General features: G+C 46.0%; 1 protein-coding gene and 1 pseudogene across 3 annotated transcripts in view; both read left to right on the forward strand.

Annotated features, from left to right (window-relative positions):
- NOX5 (NADPH oxidase 5) overlaps positions 1-27,173 on the forward strand; it is a 137,326-nt gene that overhangs the window by 96,194 nt on the left and 13,959 nt on the right. For 2 of the 3 annotated variants that reach the window (XM_025389705.1, XM_025389704.1), the window contains exons 2-10: positions 8,930-9,053; positions 10,923-11,073; positions 14,251-14,461; positions 15,696-15,930; positions 17,975-18,128; positions 18,379-18,557; positions 19,646-19,828; positions 21,484-21,616; positions 25,270-25,412. In XM_025389705.1, coding sequence (XP_025245490.1) covers positions 8,930-9,053; positions 10,923-11,073; positions 14,251-14,461; positions 15,696-15,930; positions 17,975-18,128; positions 18,379-18,557; positions 19,646-19,828; positions 21,484-21,616; positions 25,270-25,412 — 1,513 coding nt within the window. Of the gene's footprint in view, positions 1-8,929; positions 9,054-10,922; positions 11,074-14,174; positions 14,462-15,695; positions 15,931-17,974; positions 18,129-18,378; positions 18,558-19,645; positions 19,829-21,483; positions 21,617-25,269; positions 25,413-27,173 lie in introns of all 3 variants that reach the window. The other variant, XM_025389706.1, reaches the window with a different exon arrangement.
- Positions 4,309-6,266, forward strand: LOC112627446 (annotated as a pseudogene).

The following is a 27,173-nucleotide window of genomic DNA, read 5'->3' on the forward strand; positions in this document are numbered from 1 at the left end:
CCTATGCCTGTCACAACTCTGCAAGGTGAGCTATCACTAACGCTTTTAATAAACGAGGAAACTGAAGCATGCATGCACACACACACACTAAAGCATATGTGATATATGCGTATATATACACACATCCATACACACACTAAAGCCTATGTGATAGATGCATATATATACACACACATCCATACATGCACTAAAACATATATTTGTAAACCAAAAATAAAAATCCAAGCCCCTCAGCCATCTGAACGGACCCATCGTCTTAGCAAAGGGCATTCCAAAGTTAGCCTGAAAAACTAGTTCAGGCCGTAATGGGAAGGAGGGACCAGACATGCCTCATTATACTCTCTTCCCTTGTGGAATTACTGATAGAACAGACTCTTTAAGTCTGATAAGAAACATTTACACTCTATTGTCTTTGAAGCCTGCTGCCTGGAGGCTTTACCTGAATGATGAAACCTTGGTCTCCATAACCCCTTATTTTAACCTAGAAAACGCTGCTCTGATAGGGAATTACAGTTATGCTGGAACACAACCTAGGGAGAGGCTGACAGTGCACCTCTCCCACCAAGTGAAGACCACCCCCACCCCCACAAGACTCTTCTGCGTTACTGGACCCTTGAAGCTGGGAACCGCGCTTGGGAGGGCGGGTTCTCATCTGATCAGTGGGCTGTACCTGTTGAGCCACTTGCCTCACAGGTGTGTTCTGGGGTGAGGTTCTGCCGTGTAAAATGTTTGTTTTACTGAGGTATTAATTTGCTGGGGGATAAGAGGCCAGTAACACCCTTGGTATCACCTTTTGGAGAAGCTGCCCTGGGAAGCCACATCCCGGGCCAGAGCTCACTGGTGGAACAGGATTAAAGGTCAGGGGATGGAGAGGGATTTTTTGTTTGCTTGCTTTTTATTTTATTTTGTTTTATTTTATTTTATTTTATTTTATTTTATTTTATTTTATTTTATTTTATTTTATTAGGGATGGGTTTTCTGTTGCCCAGGTTGGAGTGCAGTGGTGCGACTAAAGTTCACTATAGCTTCGACCTTCTAGGCTCAAGCCATCCTCCTACCCCAGCCTCTAGAGTAGCTGGGATCACAGGTGCATGCTACCATGCCTGGCTAGTTTTTGTAGAGATGAGGTCTCACTATGTTGTGCAGGCTGGTCTCAAACTCCTTAATTCAAGCAGTCCTCCTGCCTCAGCCTCCCAATGTGTTAGAATTGCAGGTGTGGGCCACCAACCCCAGCCTTGCTTGTTTTTTAATTGTCGTACCTGGCAGTAACGCGGTACCCCCTCCTTCTCCTGACTGGGACGGTCAGAGGAGGCCCAGTGGAGAGTCAGGACTTTGCCCACTGCCCACTCTCCATGGAAGGGGACAGGGAGGGATGTGGGTGTGGCTGTGAACCGGCAACTTGAGAGAGTCTTGTAGTGGTGGGAAGTTCTGCATCTTGACTCTGTCAATGTCAATGTCCTCTTTGTGATGTTGTACTACAATTTTGTGAGATATTACAATTGAGAGAAATGGAATAAAGGAATAAAGGAATTATTCCTCATACCTGTTTGTGAATCCATAATTATCTGAAAATAAGAGTTTTCAAAGATTATCACAAGAATGGTATATACTCATGGATACCATCAGATCAATCATACTGAGGCTTAAAGCAACACGGAACTGAAATCCTCTTTCTCCCCTCCAGTCTTGCCTCTTTAAGGCCCAGTGCTGACAGCCTGATGATTCCCTTCCACACAGTGCTACTGTATTTATTGAAATCAATTCACAACTATTATAGACAACTTGGGCGGTCTTAGCTGTTTCAAATGGCAATCTAGTACAGAGGGGGTGGATGATGGATACGGGCCATTATGTAATAACACTTTTATTTTTGTAGGATACATTCCTAAAAATTGAACTCCCTGAAAGATTGCACAATTCATGTTCTCACCAGCACTATGTGTATTCGATATTACCAATCTTTTGAATTTTTGTCATTCTGATAGCTCTTCCCCCAACTACAAAAGATATAATTGTCATAAATCCCATTTCCCCAGGCATGAGAAGTGAATTGACCATCTTTTCAAATGTTTATCAACCCAATATAAGTTCTCTCTTATGAATTGTCCTTTTATGTCTTTTGCTACTTTCCATCGGTGGTTTCTGTTTGTTTGTTTGTGTTTCTATCAAACTTACAGGACTTCTATGTTAAAAGAACACTAACACAGCTGCAATTTATCAATACCTAATAAAAGCATTAACTGTTATTGTTGCCCTTTCAGCTGTTATTATTTTATAACGGGTGTGCCCATTCTATCATGCTTATTGCGAAGATTTTCCTTCAGCCTATTGTCTTGAATTGATTGTCTTCTATCATGCAGAAATTAATTTTTACATCTACAGATCTACAGATCATTTTCCTGATGTTTTTGGGATTCCCATCTTGTGCCCCTACTTAAAGATGATACAACTTCCTATAATTTCTGCTAATTCTCATTATCTTATTTATTTTTACATTTAGGTATTTATAATTTGATCAGAAAATGTAAATAAGATAATATACAGTAGTTATCTAATTGTTTTCTTCTATGTAGACATTTTGCCAAAAGCATTTATTTAATTATCCAACTTTTAATAACAATTATCAATATGATTTTTAAAAATTTCCATTTGTAACTGTTTTGGCTAATAAGATAGTAAAGATGTAAATAAATATGAATATAGATATAGATATAGATATTCATTTTTATATGCATATAAATATAGATAGATATAGATCAATGATTTTGGTCTATTTCCCTTGAGCCCAGAAACTAGCCATCACTAATACCTAGTATTTGGAGATTGAATGTAATGCATTAAACTAGAAAAACTAAATAAACATTGCAAATATCATAGAACAAGAGAAAAAATTACTAGTTTGTAAACATCCATGCTATGTTTAGGTAATTTCTTCCCATTTTTCTTATAGTTTTAATAAGAATGAATGTTGAACTTTATCAGGTGCTTCCTTAGCATTTATTGACATGATAAAAACTATTTTTCCTCTTTAATTTGTTGACATCAAAAATTATGTTGATAGGTGTCTTGATAATGACCCATCCTTACATTACTAAACTAAGTAATTCTAACTAACGAATTAGGTTCTAACTAACTAAACTAAGGCTGTTTTTTTTTTAAGTAAACTTCTAGATTTAATTCGGTTGTATTTTACTTAAAGCTTTGTATAAGTTAAACTTGTACAGAATTTCCTTTTCGTATGCTCTTTTCATTGGAAATGGGTAATGCTTGCTTTGTAAAATGAATTGGGAATCTTACTATCTCTTTCTATGATCTAAGATGGTTTACCATTGGGTTTATCATTCTTTGAAGATTAGATAGAACTCGGCTCTAAAAACAAGCTGGTCCTGACGTTATTTTCAATGGTTGGCATTTAACTGCCCTTTTGAATTCTCTCTTTTTTTTTTTTGAGACAGCATCTGCGATCTCAACTCACTGCAACCTCTGCCTCCCGGGTTCAAGTGATTCTCCTGCCTCAGCCTCCCAAGTAGCTGGGACTACAGGCGTGTGCCACCATGCCCAGCTAATTTTTGTATTTTTAGTAGAGACGGGGTTTCACCATGTTGGCCAGGATGGTCTCGATCTCTTGACCTTGTGATCTGCCTGCCCCGGCCTCCCAAAGTGCTGGGATTACAGGCGTGAGCCACCGCACCTGGCCTAACTGCCATTTTGAATTCTTAAATAATTATTGGTCCGTTCAGATTGTTACCTTCTTTGGGAGCTAATCCATTTCTCTAAATCCACCAAACATTTGCACACAGTATTCTTATAGTTCAGTAGCCCTTTCCTTATCTGTAGTTCTATTGCCTTTCTCAATATTAATGTATATTTGGAGGTTTTGTTCTTTTTTATCCTTAATCATGCTTTTCTTCTTAGTTTTTTCAAAGAACCAACTTGTTTTTCACTATATTGAGGCATAATTGATGTACCATAATCTGCATATTTAAAATGGATACTTTGACATGAAAGGAGGCAGACTGGAAAGGAGCCTGAGAGAATTCGAGAAAGCTCTTCATGATTTAGAAAGCACAGTGCACATGCTTGGTGGCATTATTAAGTGGAAGCTGCTTCTTTAGGGTTTGTTTGGAAGGTCCAGCTGACTCATCTCAATATTTATATAAATGATGGTCAATGTTCTGCCTCTGAGCACATGGATCCTGAGACTGAAAACTTCGAATAAACCCAAGCACTATTAAGCAGAGTGAGTAAATAGTGAAAGCCATTTGCGCTGAGAGTGTGTGTCTGGAAAGAAAGGCAGAAACTCTCCAGATGTCTTCCAGTAATGTCGAAGTTTTTATCCCAATGTCACAAAGAAACACCAGTGGCTTACCCAAGATGACCTCCAAAGACCTGAAAGCATTTACTGAAAGAGCTGTGTTTTCATAACATCTGTTTTCGAGAAAAAGTGAAGAGCAGCTTTCTACATGGTCAAAAACCGGTTGAGAAACAAATACAATTGAATACCAATGGGATCGTGAAACCTGGCCTCAGTGCCATTCTAGGACCCACAAGTGGAGGCATTATTAGATGTCTTAGTTTCAAGGAAAGACCCACGTGTATTATCTGGAGACATTCTGATGAACACAGCACCTCAACCTACCAAATTCAAATGTAATTCAGGTTACATGTTACAAGATGATGTCATGATGAGCACCCCAACGGTGAGAGAACATTTACAGTTCTCAGAAGCTCTTCAGCTTCCAACAACTGTGATGAATCGTGAAAGAAATGAATAGATAAATATGGTCATTCAAGAGTTAGGTCTGGATAAAGCAGTAGATTTCAAGGTTAGAATTCAATTTATCTGCAGTGTGTCAGAAGGAAAAAGAAAAAGGACTAGTATAGGAATGGAGCCTATTACTGATCCTCTCATCTTGTTCTTGGATGAGCCCACAACTGGATTGGACTCAAGCACAGCAAATGCTGACCTTTTTGTTCCCGAAAAGGATGTCTAAGCAGGGATGAACAATCATCTTCTCCCCATTCATCAGCCTCGATATTCCATCTTCAAGTTGTTTGATAGCCTCACCTTATTGGCCTCAGGAAGAGGAATGTTCCATGGGCCTGCTTAGGAGGCCTTGGGGTACTTTGCGTCAACTGGTTACCACTATGAGTTCAATAATAACCCTGCAGGCTTCTTCCTGGGTGTCATTAATAGAGATTCACTGCTGTGGTATTAAACAGAGAGGAAGAAGACCGTGAAGCCACGGAGACGATGGAGACTGCTAAGAGAGATAAGCCACTCACAGAAAAATTAGCTGAGTTTTATGTCAAGTCCTCCTTCAACAGAGAAACAAAAGCTGAATTAGATCAACTCTCAGAGGGTAAGAAAAAGAAGAAGATCTCAGCTTTCAAGGTCACCTATGCCACCTCCTTCTCTCAGATGTGTTTTCATACATTTATTCAAAAACTTGCTGGGTAAATCCCCGGCCTCCATAGCTCAGGTAATTGTCACAACCATACTCAGGCTGGTTACAGGTGCCGTTTACTTTGGGCTAAAAAATGATTCTACTGAAATCCTGAATAGAGCCAGGGTTCTCTCCTTGACCACCAGCCAGTGTTTCAGCAGCATATCGGTCATAGAGCTCTCTTTGTGCTAGAGAAGCTCTTTATACACAAATATCTTAGTGGATACTCCAGAGTGTCATCTTATTTCTTTGGAAAACTGTTATCTAATTTACTACCCAGCAAGATGTTATCAAGTATTATATTTACCTGTATAATGATACCTGCATTATAAAAATAATGCTGTATAATAATCCTAATCTTGTTAGGATTAAATACAAAGGTGGACACCTTCTTCATCATAATGTTTACCCTCATGATGGTGACTTATTTGGCACTGGCCATAGCAGCAGGTCAGTGTGGTTTCCATAGCAATGCTTCTCATGACCATCTCTTTTGTGTTTATGATGGTTTTTTCAGGTCTGTTAGTAAATCTCACAACCACTGCATCTTGGCTGTTATGGTTTAAGTACTTCAGCATTCTGGTTTTACAGCTTTGCTGCCTAATGAATTTCTGGAACAAAACTTCTGCCCAGGACTCAGTGAAATAGTAAACAATACCTGTGGCTACCCAATGTGTACTGGCAAGGAATATTTGACAAACCATGGCATCAATGTCTTACCCTGGGGCTTGTGGAAGAATCATATAGCCTTGGCTTGTGTGATGGTTATCTTCCTGATTTGTCTACCTAAAATTGTTATTTCTTTTAAAATATTCTTAAATTCCCTTTAATTTACTATGATTTGTCCTCGCATAAAAAATAAGACCGGCCGGGCGCGGTGGCTCAAGCCTGTAATCCCAGCACTTTGGGAGGCCGAGACGGGCGGATCACGAGGTCAGGAGATCGAGACCATCCTGGCTAACACAGTGAAACCCCGTCTCTACTAAAAAATACAAAAAAAATAGCCGGGCGAGGTGGCGGGCGCCTGTAGTCCCAGCTATAGGGAGGCTGAGGCAGGAGAATGGCGTAAACCTGGGAGGCGGAGCTTGCAGTGAGCTGAGATCCGGCCACTGCACTCCAGCCTGGGCGACAGTGCGAGACTCCCTCTCAAAAAAAAAAAAAAAAAAAAAAAAAAAAAAAAATAAGACCATGATTTTTAAAAAATAAAGAAAAAGGAAAAGAATAATTTGATGAGTATTGAGGGGCAGTATAGCCTCCTGTTATACACAGTTTCACTTTCTATGGTTTGTTACCCATGGTCAACCAAGGTCAAAAATATCCCATGAAAAATTCTAGAATCAACAGTTCATAGGTTTTAAATTGCAGCCATTCTGAGTAGCCTGATGAAATCTCGAGCCTTTCTGCTCTGTCCCACCTTGGTTCAGTGAATCCACGCTATACACGCTGCCTACCCCTCAGTCACTTAGTCGCTCTCTCTGTTATCAGATCCACAGATCTCAAGAAGAAGAAGGATGAGTACAGTAAAATCACATATTTTCAGAGAGAGAGACCGCATTTACATAACTTGTATTACAGTATATTGTACATGGTTATAATTGTTCTATTTTATTAGTTATTGTTAATTTCTTACTGTAGCTAATTTACAAATTAAACTTTATCATAGGTATGTATTATATAGGATGCACATAGTCTGTATAGGGTTTGCTACTATCTGCAGTTTCAGGCATCCACTAAGGGGCTTAAAAAGTATCCCCCACAGATAAGGGAGAAGTATTATATGCATACATCTGTAAAACCATTTCCATAATTGAAATAAATGTATTATTTTGACTTTTTTTGATTTTCTAATACATTAATTTCTGACTTTATATTTAGTAGCATGTACTTACATTTGTGTGATATGTATTTTATTCTTTGTCTAGTTGCTTATGTGAAAACTGGTACATTTATTTTTAACATTTATTTAATCTTTAAAAATAAAATCAATTCTCATTCATGTTCTATAAAGTCACCTCAAACACTGAATTGGTGAATTTGGAATCACTGTTCTTAGAAGGAAATATAGAGTTAGGTTCATGTGAGCCTCAGGGCACAATATTTTTGTCAAATAAGTTGCCTTGTTCTATGTGTGTTTCTATTTAAAGACATCTTTAAAATAGGTATTGTTGATTCGTTGGCATTGAACTCATGGCCAATAGCACTGTCACTTGTGCCTGACACATACTTCCTCCATACTGCACAGTACAGTCTTTGCTCGCTTAGAAATACTAGACAGCACCGCAACATTATGGTTGGGGGCTGTTTTAAACAGTGAAAACACCAACAAAAAACACAAAAGTGTGAAAAATGTAGTACTAGATAGATCATGAAAAGGACACTTACTGTCTGAGAGCTGAAACAAGAAAGCATGCATCGTTGCCTTGCTCAGCCTCAGTGGGGAGTAAACCAGTGGGTGACTCAGTTTCCACCGCTCTGTGCATGTCCACGGATGACTACAGATGGGCTGTGAGTACTGATTCAGGGGTTACACATGAATTTTAGGAAGTAGGCAGGTTTGCAAATACAAAATCCACAAAGAATGAGGATTACTGTAGCTAACTCATTTAGGGTTATGTTACACTTCTGAGCTATAGACAAGGCCATTCTCCTAGGCGGACATTTACAGTAACAAGAATCTGTAACTCCTCACTCACTGCCTCAATTTTGGTTTCCTGGGTCCTGATGCCACGGAAGAGTCCTAATTTCATCACTCACCTCTGTTCAGATCACAGTACAGACAGCCCACCTGTGAGGGTTTTAGACAGCCAATATCCTGGTGACATCATAGAAGACAACCTGGGCCTGAAGAGTTAAGACCTGAGGGCTGAATCCTGGCTTGGTCCATCTTGTACTACAAGCATTTAAGCAGAGGGTGGAGGCTTTGGGTGGGGCAGAATGGAAGAAAATACTGGACTTGGATTTGAATTCTATCTCTGTCTCTAACTTGCTGAATACATTTAGCTAAGTTACTTAATTGCTCTGGGCCTATTTCTTCTCTGCAAAATGTCTGAGCCCACGAGGCTGTCAGAGAGACCAAAGGAAGTAGTGGTGTTGGGAAATATTTGGAAAGCCATAAAGATCTGTGTAAACGCAAGATGGAAAGTCATTGTTGTCATGATGTTAATTAATGCAGTCGCAGCATGCCACTCTCTGACCTGATCCCCACAGTGTGGGTCCACCTCACTCAGGCCCTGTCATTTCAGAACCTAAAGAGAAGCAAGCCTGGGCCAGCCAACTCAGGGTAAGAGGAAGAGACTGAGGCTTAGAGAGGAGGAGAAACGGCTGTGGGAAGCTCCAATCCACAGCCAGAACTGATTGACCCAATTCAACTCGGAGAGGCCTAAGGCCCTAGTTAGAGCAAGGCGGAGGCCCTAGGACCACCATGAGACCTCATAAAGCTTTGGCCACCCCAAGCCCATAAACCTGTTTCCTTTGCCTCCCAGCACCATGAGTGCCGAGGAGGATGCCAGGTGGCTCCGGTGGGTGACTCAGCAGTTTAAGACCATTGCGGGAGAAGATGGGGAGATCAGCTTGCAAGAATTCAAATCAGCTCTGCATGTGAAAGAGGCAAGTGTTGGACCAAGGCGGAAGCCCTGCATTTATTGTTATGTGCTCTGGTTCTCAGGGCATAGCCCTTACAAGGAGGGAAAGGGAGCTCCCTGGGGTTCCTGAGGTCTCCACCTTGTAGCAGGGCTGGCGGGATGTTTCTGGCACCCTCCCATTCCTCTTAGAAGCCATAGCCTCCTGGGTCTTCGAAACAACACATGAAGTTGGAAGTCAGTAGCTTGTCAAATCTTAAGCATTATGATTAACCTCACAATTTCCACTAGGCTCATGGGCAGAGCGGATGCTCTGACTTAAGCTTCCTCTCAAGATAAGCTTGTCAATGGTCTATACCCATTAAAGCCCTGTCTGCCATGGCACACTGTTCCCAGTCCTCCAGGCTCCACAGCTACCCTGCCCACTCCACACAGCCTGCATGCCCTGACACACAGGAGACATCAGCAGAGAAGAGATGACTGAGCCTAAAACGCCAGCCTCTCCCAGCTGTCCTCGGGACTAGCATTGAATAGTGGCCTGTTCCTTGACAGGGACTAGCCGATGAGCATCTGAATGCCCTGCTTGAATCAGAAGGACCCTCCCCTGCTGGTCCTGGGGATACTACTCAGAACTCTAATGCCACACCTCCTCCCACAGCAAATAAGAAAAAGGAAAAAATCCCATTCTGCCTAATGAGATAATCTCATCCAAATGGGAGGGTGTAAAACATCTTAAGACAAAGAGCATTCGGGATGGTAGAGACTGATAAAAGTACTACCCAGGGATTCTGGGATGAAGAAGAAAGCCAAGGCAAGGTTGTCAGTCCACAGCAGCCTTCGGCCTATACCTCATACTTGTGAGCCCCTCATGGTTTTATTAAGTCAGACACTAGAGCTCCACAGCGTCCTCCCCCTGCCTTCAGGGGAGCATCCCAGGACACAGCATCTTTGGGACACCCATCCAAGCCTGTCTTCTTAATTTCTGTGCTCCCAGGGTCTAACACCAGGCCTGGCAGGCAGAGGCTACACAGCACAAGACTGCTCAGTGAATGAATAAGGGAACTGGTGATTCAGAACAAGCTTTGGCTGGGCGTGGTAGCTCATGCCTGTAATCCCAGCACTTTGGGAGGCCGAGGTGGGCGGATCACAAGGTCAGGAGATCGAGACCATCCTGGCTAACACGGTGAAACCCCGTCTCTACTAAAAAATACAAAAAATTAGGCAGGCGTGGTGGCGGGCGCCTGTAGTCCCAGCTACTTGGGAGGCTGAGGCAGGAGAATGGCGTGAACCCAGGAGGCGGAGGCTGCAGTGAGCCAAGATCGCGCCACTGCACTCCAGCCTGGGTGACAGAGCGAGACTCTGTCTCAAAAAAAAAAAAAAAAAAAAAAGAACAAGCCTTAGTATAAAATGTAGGCAGCCTTAAGAATAAGCAAAAGAAGGGACTCAGATCTTCCAGTGAAATCTGTAAGTCCTTCCCGGATTCATTCATCCCTTGCACTCACCCCAGGTGAGGTGAGACAGGGCTGGAAGGAGCCCGCAGGAGGACCCTCTGTCTGACCCTTTCCCATGTTGGTTAAGGGGCCACCCAGAGGCTGAGATTTAAAGGCTGGTGGGAGTGATTGTATGTAGGGGGCAAAGAGCCCACACAAATTACAAAGCCCAGTGCCTGAAGGGAGCCTGAAGCCCAAGTCAAGCCCATCCTTACTGCAGGGATCCGAACAGGTCTTCCACTAGAGCGGATCACGATGGGTGTTCAGGCATCTGAGTCCTGCCTGAATACCACCACCCCATGGTGCAGCCCCCCACCACCACCCCAGACACAGGGAGATAGTGAACGAATTCAAAGCCCAGGCCCTGCGGCCACAGTTGTGCTGTCTTCCACCCTTCTCGCCCACAGTCCTTCTTTGCAGAGCGATTCTTTGCCCTATTTGACTCCGATAGAAGTGGCACCATCACCCTCCAGGAGCTGCAGGAGGCACTGGCCCTGCTCATCCACGGCAGCCCCATGGACAAACTCAAATTCCTCTTCCAGGTGTATGACATCGATGGTAAGGGCTCTTCCTGGGTGTGGGCTGCGGTGGGAAGAGCAGTGGGGGTCTCAGTGAGAACTGGCCATTTCACCTTGGCAGGCCTGGAGGTGCCATCCCGGCCTCCTGAGCCCAGCCTGGGACTGGTTTCTCCAGGTGAGGCTGACACTTCATTCCCTCTCTTCTCTCCCCCAGTCCCCAGTCTCTCTGTCTGATCCCTGCCTCCCTTTCTGGGGCAGTGGGGAGAAAAGGGGGGCTCTGGCACAGGAGACAAATGCCTTCTATTCAACTTACCAGAGGCCAGAACCTTCTTTTGTTCTTTTCTATGTTTGAAAAAAAAAAAAAAATCTGTTGTTTTTTCCTTTTCATCGCAGTATAAGCTCACTATGAACATTGGAGACAATACAGAGTGGTATAAGAAAGAACACAAAAATCACCCCTAACATTTTGCTATATTGCCTTCTAACTGGTTGCACATACACACCCCACACACCTTTTTTTTTAACAAAATGGGATTATACTGCCTTTTTTCACTTACAAAAATGAACATTTTGAAATGTAAAAATATATTGCTTTACAGTATCATTTTTTATCGTGGTAAAATATACATAATGTAAAATTTACCATCTTAACCATTTTTAAGTGTACAGGTCAGTGGCATTAAATACATTCACATTCCTGTACAACCATCACCACCCTCCATCTCCATAACCTTTTCATCCTTCCATTGAAACTCTGTGCCCACTGAGTACTGATTCCCCATTCCTCCTCCTCTAGTCCCTGGCAACCACCATTCTATTCATACATTCTGTCTCCAAGAATCTGACTTCTCTAGGCACCTCATCTAAGTGGGATTATACAATATTTGTCATTTTGTATCTGGCTTATGTCACTTAGTATAGTATCTTCAAGCTTCATCCATGTCATAGCATGTGACAGAATTTTATTCCTTTTTAAGGCTGAATAAGATTCCATTGTAGGTATATGCCATATTTTGTTTATCCATTCACTAATTAGTGGACATTTGGGCTGTTTCTACCTGTTAACTATCGTGATTAATGCTGCTATGAACATTGGTGCACAAATATCTCTTTGAGTCCCTGCTTTCAATTCTTCAAGGGGAATTGCTTGATGACATGGTAATTCTATTTTTAAGTTTTTAAGGAACTGCCTTACTGTTTTCCACAATGGCTGCATTATTTTACATTCCTACCAGTAATGTACAGGTGGTCCAAGTTCTCCACATTCTTGCTAACACTTATTTTCTGCATTTTTTTTTTTTTTTTTTTTTCTGAGATGGAGTCTCGCTCTGTCGCCCAGGCTGGAGAGCAATGGCATGATTTCAGCTCATTGCAGCTTCCACCTCCCAGGTTCAAGTGATTCTCCAGCCTCAGTCTCCTGAGTAGCTGGGACTACAGATGCCTGCCACCATGCCCACTAATTTTTGTATTTTTTGTAGAAATAGGGTTTCACCATGTTGGCCAGGCTGGTCTCGATCTCCTGGCCTCAAGTGATCCACCCGCCTTGGCCTCCCAAAGTGCTGGGATTACAGGCATGAGCCACTGTGCTTGGCCTTCTATTCTGCTTTTTGATAATAGCCATCCTAATGGGTGTGAAGTGGTAACTCACTGTACTTATAGTGTCATTTTTAGTGGCTGCATTATACTCCACTATATGTATAATGCATCATCGTGTAGTATTTAAGACTCTAAGTACAAGCTACCTAAGTTCAAATCTCAGTTCCATCACTTATTATATGATCTTAGACAAGTGGCTTAACTTCTCTGTGCCTCAATTTATTTATCAAATAGGAATTATGATAATAATATTTCATACTCATGGGGTTGAGAGGAAGGTTAAATTAGTTAACTTATGCACAACGGGGAGCCATCAAAGAGTGCTGAGCAAGGGATTCACAGGGATGGACCTGCCTTCTGAAAAGCTTTTCTTCAGCAATGTTCACTTTGCTGCCCTGATGCAGGAGGGCAGGAAACAGGTAGCTGGCTTCTGTTTCACCCAGGGATGGGATATTCTTAGAGTCAGTAGAATGAAAGGTTAGAGGGAGAAGGAAGGAGAATGTGTACTTGAGAATTATTGTGAAGGAGGACCCTGGATTTGAAATTGGCCAACAGAGAGATTCAAGCAGATAGAAGAGGCCATGAAGGGGCCAGGGGGAGACTGGTCCTCTGGATGAGTCCAGAAACCTGCTGCCATCGTGGCTCTTCACTAGGAAGGCAGAACAGGAGGTGTGACTGGAGAGTGGTATCATATACTCTAATAGATTTTGCATCGTAATGTGATTACGGACTTTGGCTTGGGTCGAAGTCACAACACTAATGAGAATTTCCATGTATATGCAATTTCCGTCTTCCAGATACTGCATTAGGTGTTTTACCATCATCTAGTTTGCTTGAACCAGTTCTGAGAGGGAGAAATGATTGCTCTCATTTTAGAGATGAGCAAAGTGAGGTCCACTACCGCAGAGGACTTAGAGTCCACTATTGCACAGTTAAGGAGGGGCAGGGAGCAGGATGCCACACTGGGTGTGTCCACATCCAAAGCAGGCCAAGAGATCATTAATCACGGGCTCTGCTGCTCAGGAAGAATAAAATAAAAATGGCATATCTGTTGGTAGATTTGGCTTGCTTATCCCATCACTTTCAACCGCCCATGTTTACATAAGGCCACACCGCTGGACTAGAATGCCTAGCTGTGGCCCCTCTCAAGACAACATGATAAACAGAGCATTTGCTCCAAGCTGAACAAGGCACACTCCCTCAGCACTAACCCACATAACAGTGTGCCTTTGGATAATTGAGGCTGTGGGCACACAACCCCTTATAGATTAAGTAAGCAGGTGTATTTTCTGGGCAGATGGTCTTGGAAGTTGAGTAGTACTTCGGAAGCTACAGATTCTGGAGACAGGCATCCACTGAAGCCAAAGATTCTCCACCCGTGGGGAGGCGTCCATTGCTCTTGAGCTAGGCAGTCGGGAACCATGGAAGGTTTCTGAGCTGAAGGTGGCATTTGGTCCTTCAGTTGCATGGTCTGTACCCTCAAGGAGAGCTGATGGGCAGAAAGCTGGAGGTGGGTAAACAGAAGAGGCCCACCACTTCTTGCAGTGGCAGGGGGCGTCTGCAGGTACAGAGTCGGGTGCTGGGGCAGGCTCCCACGCGGCTTCATCCCCACTCGGGACAGGCAGTGGCTCCATTGACCCGGATGAGCTGCGTACTGTGCTGCAGTCGTGCCTGCGCGAGAGCGCCATCTCGCTGCCCGACGAGAAGCTGGACCAGCTGACGCTGGCGCTCTTCGAATCGGCCGACACGGACGGCAATGGGGCCATCACCTTCGAGGAGCTCCGGGACGAGCTGCAGCGCTTCCCCGGAGTCATGGAGAACCTGACCATCAGGTACGGCCGGGTCTCGGGGATTGGCACTGTCCGCGGCAGCGTTAGACTCCTGGTCGGAAGTGTGGCAGGAACTCACCGCGGTTCCGCCCCGCCCCGCCCCGCCCCTGCACTCCCCAGTTTAACCCACTCTTGAGTGTCCTGCAGGGCAGCTATCTTCATTGCTTCCACTTCCTGTAGTGTCTGCAGAATCAACTCACGGTATGAGGCACCTACTGTGTGCTGACCACTTTTGCATATACCAGTGCATTTTATAGCAATACTCATTTTAAAAAGGAAGTTACTTCGCCTGAAGTAAGTTGCCTAGGATCACACAAATAATTAACAAAGGTAGTTATTTATGCAACAAATGTTTAAGCAACTTCTATGCCCCCGGCACTGTTCTGAATAACGCAGTGAATGAGGTCTGCACCCTGCTGGGACTCCGTTCCAGGTGGAGAGACAGGTCATTCACACCAATAAACAAACACATAAACTAGAGAAGCACGAAATTAATAAGTGCTGTGGAGAAAATAAGAGTGTAACAACAAGACCCGTCTGTCCGAATCCAGGCTCTGAATAGAGCCGGTTTTGTAGTTCATTCTTCCTGTGTATTAACTTCTTTTTTTTTTTTTTTTTTTTTCCCTGAGACTGAGTCTCACTCTGTTGCCCAGGCTGGAGTGCAGTGGCATGATCTCAGCTCACTGCAACCTCCGCCTCCCGGGTTCAAGCGATTCTCCTGCCTCAGCCTCCCGAGTAGCTGGGATTACAGGCGCCAGCCACCACGCCCGGCTAGTTTTTATGTTTTTAGTAGAGACGGGGTTTCGCCATGTTGGCCAGGCTGGTCTCGAACTCCTGACCTCAGGTGATCCGCCCGCCTTGGGTTCCCAAAGTGTTGGGATTACAGACGTGAGCCCCCGCACTGGGTACCTGCGTGTTAACTTTCTTGGGGCTTACTTACCAAAACATATCTCAGATTCTTCCATCCTTTTCGATTGCCTCTTTTAAAATTGGAAAGTAAAGAGAAGTAATAAAAATAGCCACGGTTGTGGCATTAGGCAGACCGGAGTCCCCTGTCAACTCCACGGAGCTGTGCGACTGTGACCAAGCCACTTGACCTCTCTGATTCCTGGTGTGAAGAAAGCCGGCCTGCTTGCCAGACTTGGTCGGCCACAGCTGGAGGGGGTCTTTAAGTTTAGATATGGGTGGTCCCCACCCCACCGCTCCCCTCTGAGCGGAGCCCGCCTCTCTCTCGCAGCGCTGCCAGCTGGCTGATGGCCCCCGCCCCCCGCCCACGCCCGCACCAGCCGCGCCAGCTGACCCGCGCCTACTGGCACAACCACCGCAGTCAGCTGTTCTGCCTGGCCGCCTATGCAGGCCTCCACGTGCTGCTCTTCGCGCTGGCGGCCGGCGCGCACCGTCACCTCGGCGCCAGCGTCATGGTGGCCAAGGGCTGCGGCCAGTGCCTCAACTTCGACTGCAGCTTCATCGCGGTAGGCTCTGCCAGCATACAGTGCTCTGAAAATGTTAGGAGCTGAAGTGGGCTCCTCCTAGACAGAGCGACCCACAGAGGACACCTGAAATGTCAGGGCATGGTGACACCTTAGAAATCAGCTGGGCAAACGCCCAGAGGTGGAGGATGCCGCCCAGAGAGGGACAGACCTTGTCCACAGTCACACAGTTGGTAAATAATAACATAGGTGGCAATTTTGTGCACTATGTACCAGGCACGGTGCTGAGCAGGCTCCATTTGATCTTCACAACTCCCCTATGGTAGACCCCAGTGCAGGTCTGCCTTCAAGAAGAAATCCTGTAAGAAGCCTTGAATACCAGACCATGGAGTTGGAATGTGGTTCTCTGGCTCCTGGATGAGGTCTCTAAGAGGTGTTTTTGTTTGTTTGTTTGTTTGTTTGTTTTGAGATGGAGCTTCGCTCTTGTCTCCCAGCTGCAATGGCACAATCTCAGCTCGCTGCAACCTCTGCCTCCCAGGTTCAAGTGATTCTCCTGCCTCAGCCTCCCCAGTAGCTGGGATTACAGGTGACCGCCGCTGCGCCCGGCTTATTTTTATATTTTTAGTAGAGATGGGGTTTCACCATTTTGGCCAGGCTGGTCTCGAACTCCTGACCTCAGGTGATCCGCCCTCCTCGGCCTCCCAAACTGCTGAGATTACAGGCATGAGCCACCACACCTGACCTCTAAGAGTTTTTGATCACACAACTCCTACCATTAAAACAAAACATATGCTTATATGCATGCCCTATTATCATTAGCTAATAGACTAATGGCACAACGTAACTACAGGGGAAGATTCATCACTGATGAGCAGGGATGCCCATCTCTAGCTCAGATACGCTTCTGGATATCAGCATTTCGTTAAAGTGGGTTTTATAGGTTTTATTTTAAATTTATTTTTATTATTTTTAATTGATAATTTTAATTTTTGTGGGCACATAGTAGGTGTAGATATTTATGGGGTACATGGGATGTTTTGATACGTGGGATGTTTTGATACATACGATGTGTAATAATCACATCTTGCAAAATGGGGTACCCATCCCTAGAGTGGGTTTTGTGTTAACAGCTCAACGAGCTGACAAAGACTTCATTCCAGGAGTGGGAGATGTGTGATTTATTTTCTTGGTCATTTGCTCTTGCATTACTGGCACAACTGTTAATCTGTGGTTTCTCTGCTGGGAAACTTTTAAAGCTACTTGTCCTTCCTGTGAGGGGTAGTTAGCTTAGTTTCGGTAAAGTCAAATACTGTGCCCTACAAGTCCACATCCTTGGCAAACATAAATATACTGAAAGCAAATGAGTAATGAGAGAACCCTGGTCAACCACTCCGCATTTGGGAAAGTCTGGTCCTCCTGCAAGGCACCTTGAGAACTAACATGGCACGTGCCCATCTGACATATGGACTGAATGAGGACACCAAGTCAACAGATATATTTTATTTATTTGAGACAAGGTCTCTCTCTCTCACCCAGGCTGGAGTGCAGTAGAGTGGTCATAGGTTGCTGTAACCTCAAACGCCTGGGCTCAAGCAATCCTCCTGCCTCAGCCCCCTAAGTAGCTAGGATTACAGGTGCGTGCCACTGTACCCAGCTAATTAAACAATTTTTTTTTTCTATAGAGACAGGGGTCTCACTGTGTTGCCCAGGCTGGTCTCAAACTCCTAGGCTCCAGTGATCCTACTGTCTCAGCCTTCCAAAGTGCTGGGATTAGTGGAGTGAGCCACTGTGCCTGGCCCATGTATTAAATATTAGTGAAAGTATAGATGTTTCTCATGTGTTTAGATAAAAATTAATACAAATAGACATTCTGTAACTTTCTCTTCCCACCGCAATTCTGGAGACCCTCCTCTAGCGGTCCCAGGTGTGAATCCAGGGAAGCAGCAAGGCATGGGGGCAGGGGAGTTTGGTGAGTGTCCTGTTCAGAAAGCACAGCTAGCTCAGGAGGATGCAGGGAGGTGGCTGGGAAAAGAGGACAAGACAGACAGAGAGTGAGGCAGGACTCTCTCCCACTCTGCCTGGCCAGGTGCTGATGCTCAGACGCTGCCTCACCTGGCTGCGGGCCACGTGGCTGGCTCAAGTCCTACCACTGGACCAGAACATCCAGTTCCACCAGCTTATGGGCTATGTGGTGGTGGGGCTGTCCCTCGTGCACACCGTGGCCCACATTGTGAACTTTGGTGAGTGATCTGGGGCAGAGTTGGGTCAGGGAGAAGCTTGAGCAGCTTCAAGCCCAGGATGCAGGACCCAGCCCCTATGTGTACTACCTGCCCAAAGGGCAGAGAAGGGGTGCCTTGGATAAGCCAATGCTCTGGGCAAAAGTTTCTGCCTGTGCTAGTATCTGATGGTGCAGGGTGGGGATTCCAAAGGGAAGGTGGAGTGGGAAGAGCTGGTCTTGCGGTCACTCAACCTTTCCGAGCTTGTTTTCAGTGCTCCAGGCTCAGGCGGAGGCCAGCCCTTTCCAGTTCTGGGAGCTGCTGCTCACCACGCGGCCTGGCATTGGCTGGGTACACGGTTCGGCCTCCCCAACGGGTGTCGCTCTGCTGCTGCTCCTCCTCCTCATGTTCATCTGCTCCAGTTCCTGCATCCGCAGAAGTGGCCACTTTGAGGTGCCGCAGTCCCTGCCCTTTTGCTTCCCCCAAGGCCAGGGTTCTACTTTCATTTCTTTCCGTGTCCCTTCTGATTTACTCCAGAGCCCAGGAAGGTCCCAAGCTGGTCTGCCTATTACTTGCATGTGATTTGGGACCTGCCGCTGGATTCTGCCATTGGACTGTGGTTTATGTCTGCCAAGTGTAGACGTTTTGCTGTGGAAGACTCTGCCTTTTTGCTGGCTTATCCCTTTAGCCTATTTAGATTAAGTGGGCTTAAAACAGCACAGGGAGGGGATGCACAATAGGCTCAGCAAGTTTTGAATCCCCACTCCACTGCTTACTGGTCACTCAACCTTTCCAAGCCTCGGTTCTCTCATCTGTAAAATGGAGGTGTAATTCTCTATGTTATTTTAGGAATTATAGGCGATAATACATGTAAAACCACTAACTACATACCTAGCACATAGGTGCTCTGAAAATGTTAGTTCCATCTTCCCTTCTGTCTCTCCAGCGTCCTCAAGATGCAGAAAGTCACAGAGGACTTGGTTTGGAGAGCCTGACTGTCTCCTGGCCTGCCCACATCAGAAATAGGCATATACTGAGCACCTACCTACTCTGGGCCAGCAACAAGCCTTTGAAGTAGGAATCAGAATCCTCATTTGACCAATGAGGAATTTGACACTCAGAAAAGTAATGAAATTGCCCAAGATCCCAAAGCTTTCGCGGGTGCTAAAATTGTCTTCTGCTATTTCTTCACTCCCAGGAAGCCACTGCTGTCTTTCCTTTCTTCCTTCTGAGAATGGGTCAGGGGGCAGGGATACTGATGCTCATGATCCCTGTGGGGGCACTCCAGTCTGCCCAGAACCTCCCCAGGCAGATATTTCAGATGTTTGCCTCTGGTATCAGGAAGCTTCCCTTACAGCCTCCTTTGGCCAAGCCCCCAGAAAAAGAAGCTTCCCAACCGCAACCTCTTACCCAGCTCCATCCCCAGGAGAGAGTCAAGGCTCTGGGCACTGTCCTGGCTTTGCGGATAACCCTGAGTCCTGGCTCTGTTCCATCCCCCAAGCCTTGAGTTCTGGAAGTTTACTGTCCCTCTACCCCCACAGGTGTTCTATTGGACTCACCTGTCCTACCTCCTCGTGTGGCTTCTGCTCATCTTTCACGGGCCCAACTTCTGGAAGTGGCTGCTGGTTCCTGGAATCTTGTTTTTCCTGGAGAAGGCCATCGGACTGGCAGTGTCCCGCATGGCAGCCGTGTGCATCATGGAAGTCAACCTCCTCCCCTCCAAGGTACAAAGGGCCGTGGGGAGACTTTTCCCATTCATCCCAAGAGACAGTTTGTGGGGTGGAACAGTTGGGTACCCCGTCAGACCCCCAAGGAAATAGGGAATAGTGTAGCTGCAGCCCCATTGCTATGGAGGAGACAAGCAAAATGGAAGACCCAGTCCAGCCCTCCAGGAGGGAGACTTTAGGAAGGTGAATGTCAGGGCAGGCAATACACCTCTAAAATCCAGTTTTGGGGAGAACATTCTCCTTCAGCTCAGTAAGCATTTATTGGTGCCTACAGGGTGCCAGGCCCTGAACTAGGTTACAGAGAAACAGAAGGTTTTGCACTGTCCTGCTTTCTAGGGGAGCCAGCCCTTTCATTACAGTGCACGGCTGTGTTGCTGGAGGTATTAAACCCTTTGTCTTTGGGAGGTCAGAGAAAACTTCAGAATAAGGGAGAAGATGCCATATCAGGGTTTTGAGGGATGAACAGGAGTTTGTTGGATAGAGAAGACAAAGAAGGGTATTGCTGGCAGGAGGAACCGCATGGTAAAGACAAGAATTGTGAAAGGGTACACTGTGCTTGGGGGACCACAGGTAATTAGGCATAGCTGGAGCCAAGTTGCCAGGAGGAAGCCAGAGAGGTGAGTAAGGCCTGCTTATGAAGGGCCTCCTGAGCTGGGAGACCCACTCCGCAGGCCATGGGGAACCCCTGAGCATGCTGGGAGGAGATGGTGGTATTAAGCTGGGATCATTTATACTCTAGTTAGATTTCTTTAGTTGCTCTGTGGAAGGTGACTTGGAGGGGGCTTGGGGGGAGGTTCTTGCAAACACAAAGATGAAAGTTCATGAGGGCCTTGACACTGAGACAGTGGCCATGGGATGGAGGCAGGTGCACATCACAGAAAGACTCAAGAAGCAACTGGTTATGTTTTGCGGCAACAGAGAGAATGGAGTCTAGGACGTCTCCCAGGTGTCTGAGTGGTATCATCTGTGGAGAAAAGGAAGGCAGTTCTAGGTGGGCTCAGCTCTGGACACACTGCATTGGAGGACCTGGGAGGCTGAAGAATGAGGCTGTGCTGTGTGTCTAGGCTCTGGCATCCAACAGCCTCAGCTGCATTCAGATCCCATGGTTTCTTACCCGGTGGCCTTGGGAAGTTATTTAACCTCTCTGAGCCTCCTCTTCTCCTCCCTAAAGTAGAGAGAAAATAATACCCGCCTCATACAATTGCTGTGAGGCCTAGAGATAGCACTGTGCTCCAAAGCAATTGTCTGGAAGGATGTTGTTGTCCAAGGAGAGATGCTCATGGGTGGTTGGAATGCTGGCCAAGCACTGGCCGAAGTTCCAAGAAAGGGCTGGAGCAGCCAGGGAGGCATCACAGGGACACGTCACAGAGGGTCCACTAAAAAGCAGTGCTTACACCCTGAGAAGCAGGGTAAAACCAGGGGCCCCGCTTCAGACACAGCCTGGCTGCCCCCTCTAGGATTGTTGCCCACTTCCAGATCGGCAGGTTGGCTGCTGAGGTGGGCCGCCACTCAGAAGCACAGAAGAGTGTCGTGTCTTGGGGCATGCCTGTTTTATGGAGGAGGAGGGCAGCCCAGCCTCTGCCCTCTTATCCTGGAGCCCCTGGTGGCTTTGGGCCTGCAGGAATGATACTGATCTCCTTCCTCTTTCCCAGGTCACTCATCTCCTCATCAAGCGGCCCCCTTTTTTTCACTATAGACCTGGTGACTACTTGTATCTGAACATCCCCGCCATCGCTCGCTATGAGTGGCACCCCTTCACCATCAGCAGTGCTCCTGAGCAGAAAGGTAACGGCGACCTCCCCCAGTCACTCTCCACTTAGTCACTGAGTTCCTGTTGTGGGCCAAGTACAGGCTGGGAACTCGGAACACAGCACTGAACAAGGCCAGAAACAAAGTCAGCCTCAAAAAGCTCTCTTTGAAGTGGGAGCCGGCATGCAGACACCGATTGGCATGGCAAGGGCTGTACCAGTTGCACTGAAGTCTTATAGGGAGGGCCTGGCTTGATGGGGAGAAGCCTTTGCAGACACAGGGGCATTCAGCTGGACTTTGAATGGCTAGCAGGAGTTTAACAGATAGGGAAGGAGATGGGGAGGAGGCAGAGGGAAAAGCAGAAGTAAAATCATGAGAACCTGGAGACTCAGAAGAGTCTCCTATAGCTAGAGCTATGGGGAGGGGGTGGGTGGGCAGGTGGAGTAGCAAGGAAAGAAGGGAGGGACATACAGAGAGAGAAAAAGAGCATGAAAGGCAGGTGATGTTGCTGGCAAAGCCAGTTAGAGCTAGGATGGGACTAAGGAGGATTTCAGAAGCAAAGTTGGAATCCAGATGGATGGAGCAGCCAATTGGGAGCCATGAATGGTTCTTAAGCAGAGGAGTACCTGGCTTAGGAGAGGATATAGGCGTTTTTAAGAGGGCTGTGATGGGAGACCAGGTTTCCCTACTCCCACCTGGACTTGGGCCTTATAGAGCCCCAAGGCAGCAGAATCCCTCACACCCTTCTCCTCCAGCCCTGAACTATTCCCACTGCTTTTTGGGTCCCTAGCATGCACACAACAGTTCAGCTGATGCTTTTGCTCAGCTGTCCTCTGACTCTCACCCATGCACATGCCTTCCTTCCAGTCCCAGGCTGTTTTTGGAGCTGCCACCTGGACCCCTGCCCTTCTTCCCACCATGAGAGGTGCCTCCAAGTATGGCAAGGGTGGCTTGCACTGACATTTCCAACAGGGAAGGCCTTGAGTGACCTATTACAGTAAGACCCTTGCTTGGCCTCATGAGGGTTACCCGGCCCTGCGTGTTGGGGGTTCTCTGACTCATCCTGGTTACAAGCTTTAGTGTCACTCAGGATGCCTCCCAGACCCAGCCCAGAAGGACCCCCGGCCCAGATCCCTCAGCTCACAATGTAGACCCAAGGCCAGGGTTTCCACATGTGGGGCTGCATACCCCCTACCTTGGAATCACCTGAATTGTGCCCTCAACGTACCATGGAACAAGGTAGAGGTTGGAGAGGGTGAGGCTATTTTCTCCCTAGTTTTTTCCTTTTCTTTTCTACTCTGTGAAGAACGTCTGTGCTCTCAGAGAACTCAGACAATATCAAAATACGTACAGAAGAAAATGAGAATCCTTCATATAATTTTATCCAAGGGAAACCATTGCCAATTATTTGGTGAATAGGCTTCCAGCTCTCTCTCTCTATCTATCTACATGGCTAACCAGATGGAGAGATTTTGTATACATGGGCTCACACTAGAGGCAGTGTTTCATAGCAGCAGTATGTCATGGAGATCTTTGTATATCAGTAAAGATAGAGCTTTTCCTTTTTATGCCTGCATGGTATTGCAGTGTATGGATACTAATATGGTTATTGACTATTATTAATATTATATGGGTGTGTCATGTGTTTCACCCATTCTTTTTCTCCCCTAACTTTCCAAACTTGTTATATTTCACCAATTCTTTTTTTTTTTCTAGAGTCTCACTCCGTCACCCAAGCTGGAGTGCAGTGGCATGATCTCGGTTCACTGCAGCCTCTGCCTCCCAGGTTCTCCTGCCTCAGCCTCCTGAGTAGCTGGGATTACAGGCATGCACCACCATGCACGGCTAATTTTTTTGTATTTTTGTATTTTTAGTAGAGTTGGGATTTCACCATGGTGGCCAGGCTGGGTCTTGAACTCCTGACCTCAGGTGATCCACCCGCCTTTCCCAAAGTGCTGGGATTACAGGCATGAGCCTGACCTTCACCATTTCTTGAAGGGATTTCTTCTGGGTCTCAGTTTGGAATCTGCCTGTCCTTGGACCCTGGGAGAGTCTCCTGCCCTGAGCTGAAAGGGTTCATGTAGGGGGCTGGTAAATATACCAACTTTGTTTATAGAGCTTGTTTACTGGATTCAGGAGTGGGACTCAGTTTAGCAACTGTGGCTGAATGAATTCAACCACCATTGTTGGAGACTTCCTAGGTCTGAGTCATTGCTTGAGGCACTTCAGGGTATATTTATGTAGCCAAGGCATGCAAGCGCCTAAGGGTGCTGATGCCCGAATGAAGGAGGAAACCTCAGAAAGGTGGATGGAGCTAGGATCCTAGAACTTGAGCTCCAGTCCTGACTTTTCAATCCGCTCCTCATAAAACTGTGAAGCACCTCTCTAAGCCTCTGTAAAATACATGGTAACACCAGGTCATGAATTCCTTCATCAACTTGAATGGGACATCTTTATTTTCACTAACCTCTAACTGAAATTTAGCATTTTCTTCAACGATAAATGTGAGTAACAAACCCCAGGAGCATTAATGGTACCTCTGACTTTTTCACGGTGAAAACCATGGATGTCTTTCTATCATGTTACAGCTGCGGCCAATGCTTCAAGAGTATTTATGCTCACTGCTGCTTCTGATTCCCAGGGTTGGTTGGGGCCTGCTAGAGCTCATTAATTCATGTATTAACAAAGAAGCACATGGATTCCTGTCACAAATTTTTTTTTTAACATTTTCATAACTAATTATAACTGGATTCATATGTAATTTCTCTGTATATTACTTTATGTCAAGCTTGTCCAACCCATGGCCCTTGGGCCACATGTGGCCCAGGACAGCTTTGAATGTGGCCCAACACAAATTCGTAAACTTTCTTAAAACATGATGAGATTTTTTTGTGTGATTTTTTTTTTCTTTTTAGTTCATCAGCTATTGTTAGTGTTAATGTATTTTATGTGCGGCCCAAGACCATTCTTCTTCTTCCAGTGTGGCCCAGGGAAGCCAAAAGGTTGGCCATCCCTGTTTCATGTATTTAGACCCTTATTCTGAGAAGGAGACTATCCACTGCCTTTGCAGGACTGCTAAAAGAATCCGTGGTTTAAAAAAAAAAAAAAAAAAAAAAAGGAAAAGGACAAGGGTTCAGAGCAGGAGATCTCTTGCATCCTCCTCACTCTGATGTTGTGGATTCTATTTGGTACCACTCAGCAGAAGACTCACATCACCTCACACCACATTTCCATAAGTCATTCATTCAACAGAGGACCTTAGTAATTACATTCCAGGCATGGATACCATGAAAGCAGTTGGTATCACCATGGACTGAGCACCTACTGTGTGCAGAGCCATTGACTAGCAGGAGGGCCTGTTTTGGTGAGACCTTGGCCTGATGGAGGTGGCAGAGTCCCCGCCTTTAGAAAATTCCCAGTGAGCTGCTCTGATCCTTTCTTTGTTATAGGAGTCTGTACCCTTATTAAGCTCAGGTTGACTTCATCAAGAAAGATCTCAAGGTCTGTCCCAAAGAGATCAACTCTCCGAGTCCTGTGGCTGTGGCTGCTAGTTTGGTCCTGAGGAAGGACATTCAAACCAGGACTTGGAGGGCTGAGGCCCAGCACCAATCCCTCCGGTGGGGTGAGGCCTGCTCCCTGGTGCCGGTCACTATGGACCTCCTTTCCCCTCCCACTCTTCTCTTGCTCAGACACTATCTGGCTGCACATCCGGTCCCAAGGCCAGTGGACAAACAGGCTATATGAGTCCTTCAAGGTATCAGACCCCCTGGGCTGTGGTTCCAAGAGGCTGTCGAGGAGTGTGACAATGAGAAAGAGCCAAAGGTTGTCCAAGGTAGGTGGCTACTGGAGAGAAGGGGTCCAACCTGCTGGCAAGCCCACAGAGACCAAGTTGCCTCCTTCTTCTCAGTGAGTATCAATTATTGAGCAACTGCTGTGTACACAAATGGCAGCACAAGGGGGTGAGGCAACTGCTGACTCCGTGGTTCAAGAACCTTCTCGAAGTGTTACCACTCCAGATCCTTCCCAGTCTGATGTCCCCCATTAGATGGGGGAAGAGAGCAACAGAAAGAGAGTGGCAATTGAAATCAGAAAGACCCACCTCCAGGTCTCTGCTCTAATACTCTCTAACTGTGTGGCCTTGGGCATGTCCTTTGGTTTGTTCATCTATAAAATAGAAGTAGTTCCCTCTATTACTTACCTTTCTCTTACGACTATTTAAAAAACCAACTGAATGAATGCACATAAAGTACTGCGTGAAATAGGCAGCAGGGTCCAGGTGGACCCCCTCCTCCTCCTCATCACCATCAGCAATGTTATTCTCTTTAGATCCTTGATGAAACCTATAAAGCTGATGAGCTGCTGGTGCCATCAGGTTTTGGAGGAACAGAGAGAGGCAGAGCAACTGCTAAAGAAATAAGAATAGACACTGAGGCTGAGGGTGGCTGAATTCAAACTAAGTAGACTGTGCCTCATGGCTGGGAGACAGGTTAACATATGAAAACCCTGCCATAGGAGACGTCTGCAGGCCTGGCCCAATCCTGCCTTGCCATTGGGGAATTTAAAGTCCAGGGTTGAGATCCAGGTGAGATCCTGCTTGGCCAGACCAGAGGACCTTTCCAGGACCACACCAGGAGCAAAGCTCTGGGATATGCAGGGGTAGGTAGGAAAAGCAGAACATTCTGGGCTGTTAATCAGGGAAACTTCCTGAAGGAGGAAGCTGACTTTCAAAATCAGACGAGTCATGGCACATTGTGGATCAGTGGGCTAGACACACTAAAAGCTGTTTCCTTGGGACCTCAGTCACCTCTGCCACCATAAATTGGCACAATCTTTTCTGGCAGGCAGCCTGGCCGTATGTGTTAGCATTTTAAATATGTATACCTACATGCCCAGCAACTCCATTTTAGGGACATATTCTTAAAAGCTAACCGGGGGCCGGGCGTGGTGGCTCACGTCTGTAATCCCAGCACTTTGGGAGGCCGAGGCTGGCGGATCATGAGGTCAGGAGATTGAGACCATCCTGGCCAACATGGTGAAACCACGTCTCTACTAAAAACACAAAAATCAGCCAGACGGGGTGGCGGGCGCCTGTAGTCCTAGCTACTCAGGAGGCTGAGGCAGGAGAATCGCTTGAACCCAGGAGGCAGAGGTTGCAGTGAGCCAAGATTATGCCACTGTACTCCAGCCTGGGCAACAGAGCAAGGCCCCATCTAAAAAAAAAAAAATGCTAATTGGACGGGTGCACACAAAATATAGTAATTTCCTTGTTAATTTAGCAAATATTTGTGGAGCGCAGCATCTGCTTTTTTCCAGGTTCTGTTCTAGATGCTGGAGATCTATCAGTAAGTAACAAAGGCATAGTCACTGCTTACCTTCTGGTGGGGAGACAGACAATGAACAAATAAAATATATGCATAATATGTCAGGTGATAATAAATGCTGTAAAGATAAATAAGTCAGTGTCAAGAGGTAGGGATGGGAAAAGTGCTATTTCAGAGAGGGTGGTTATTTACAATAATGAGAAAATGAAGCTAATCAAAATGCCCAACAATAGGAAAATAACTAAATAAATTGCTGATCACCTTTACAATAG

Source organism: Theropithecus gelada, chromosome 7a (assembly GCF_003255815.1).
Source record: "Theropithecus gelada isolate Dixy chromosome 7a, Tgel_1.0, whole genome shotgun sequence".
In the NCBI taxonomy this organism is placed as follows: Eukaryota; Metazoa; Chordata; class Mammalia; order Primates; family Cercopithecidae; genus Theropithecus; species Theropithecus gelada.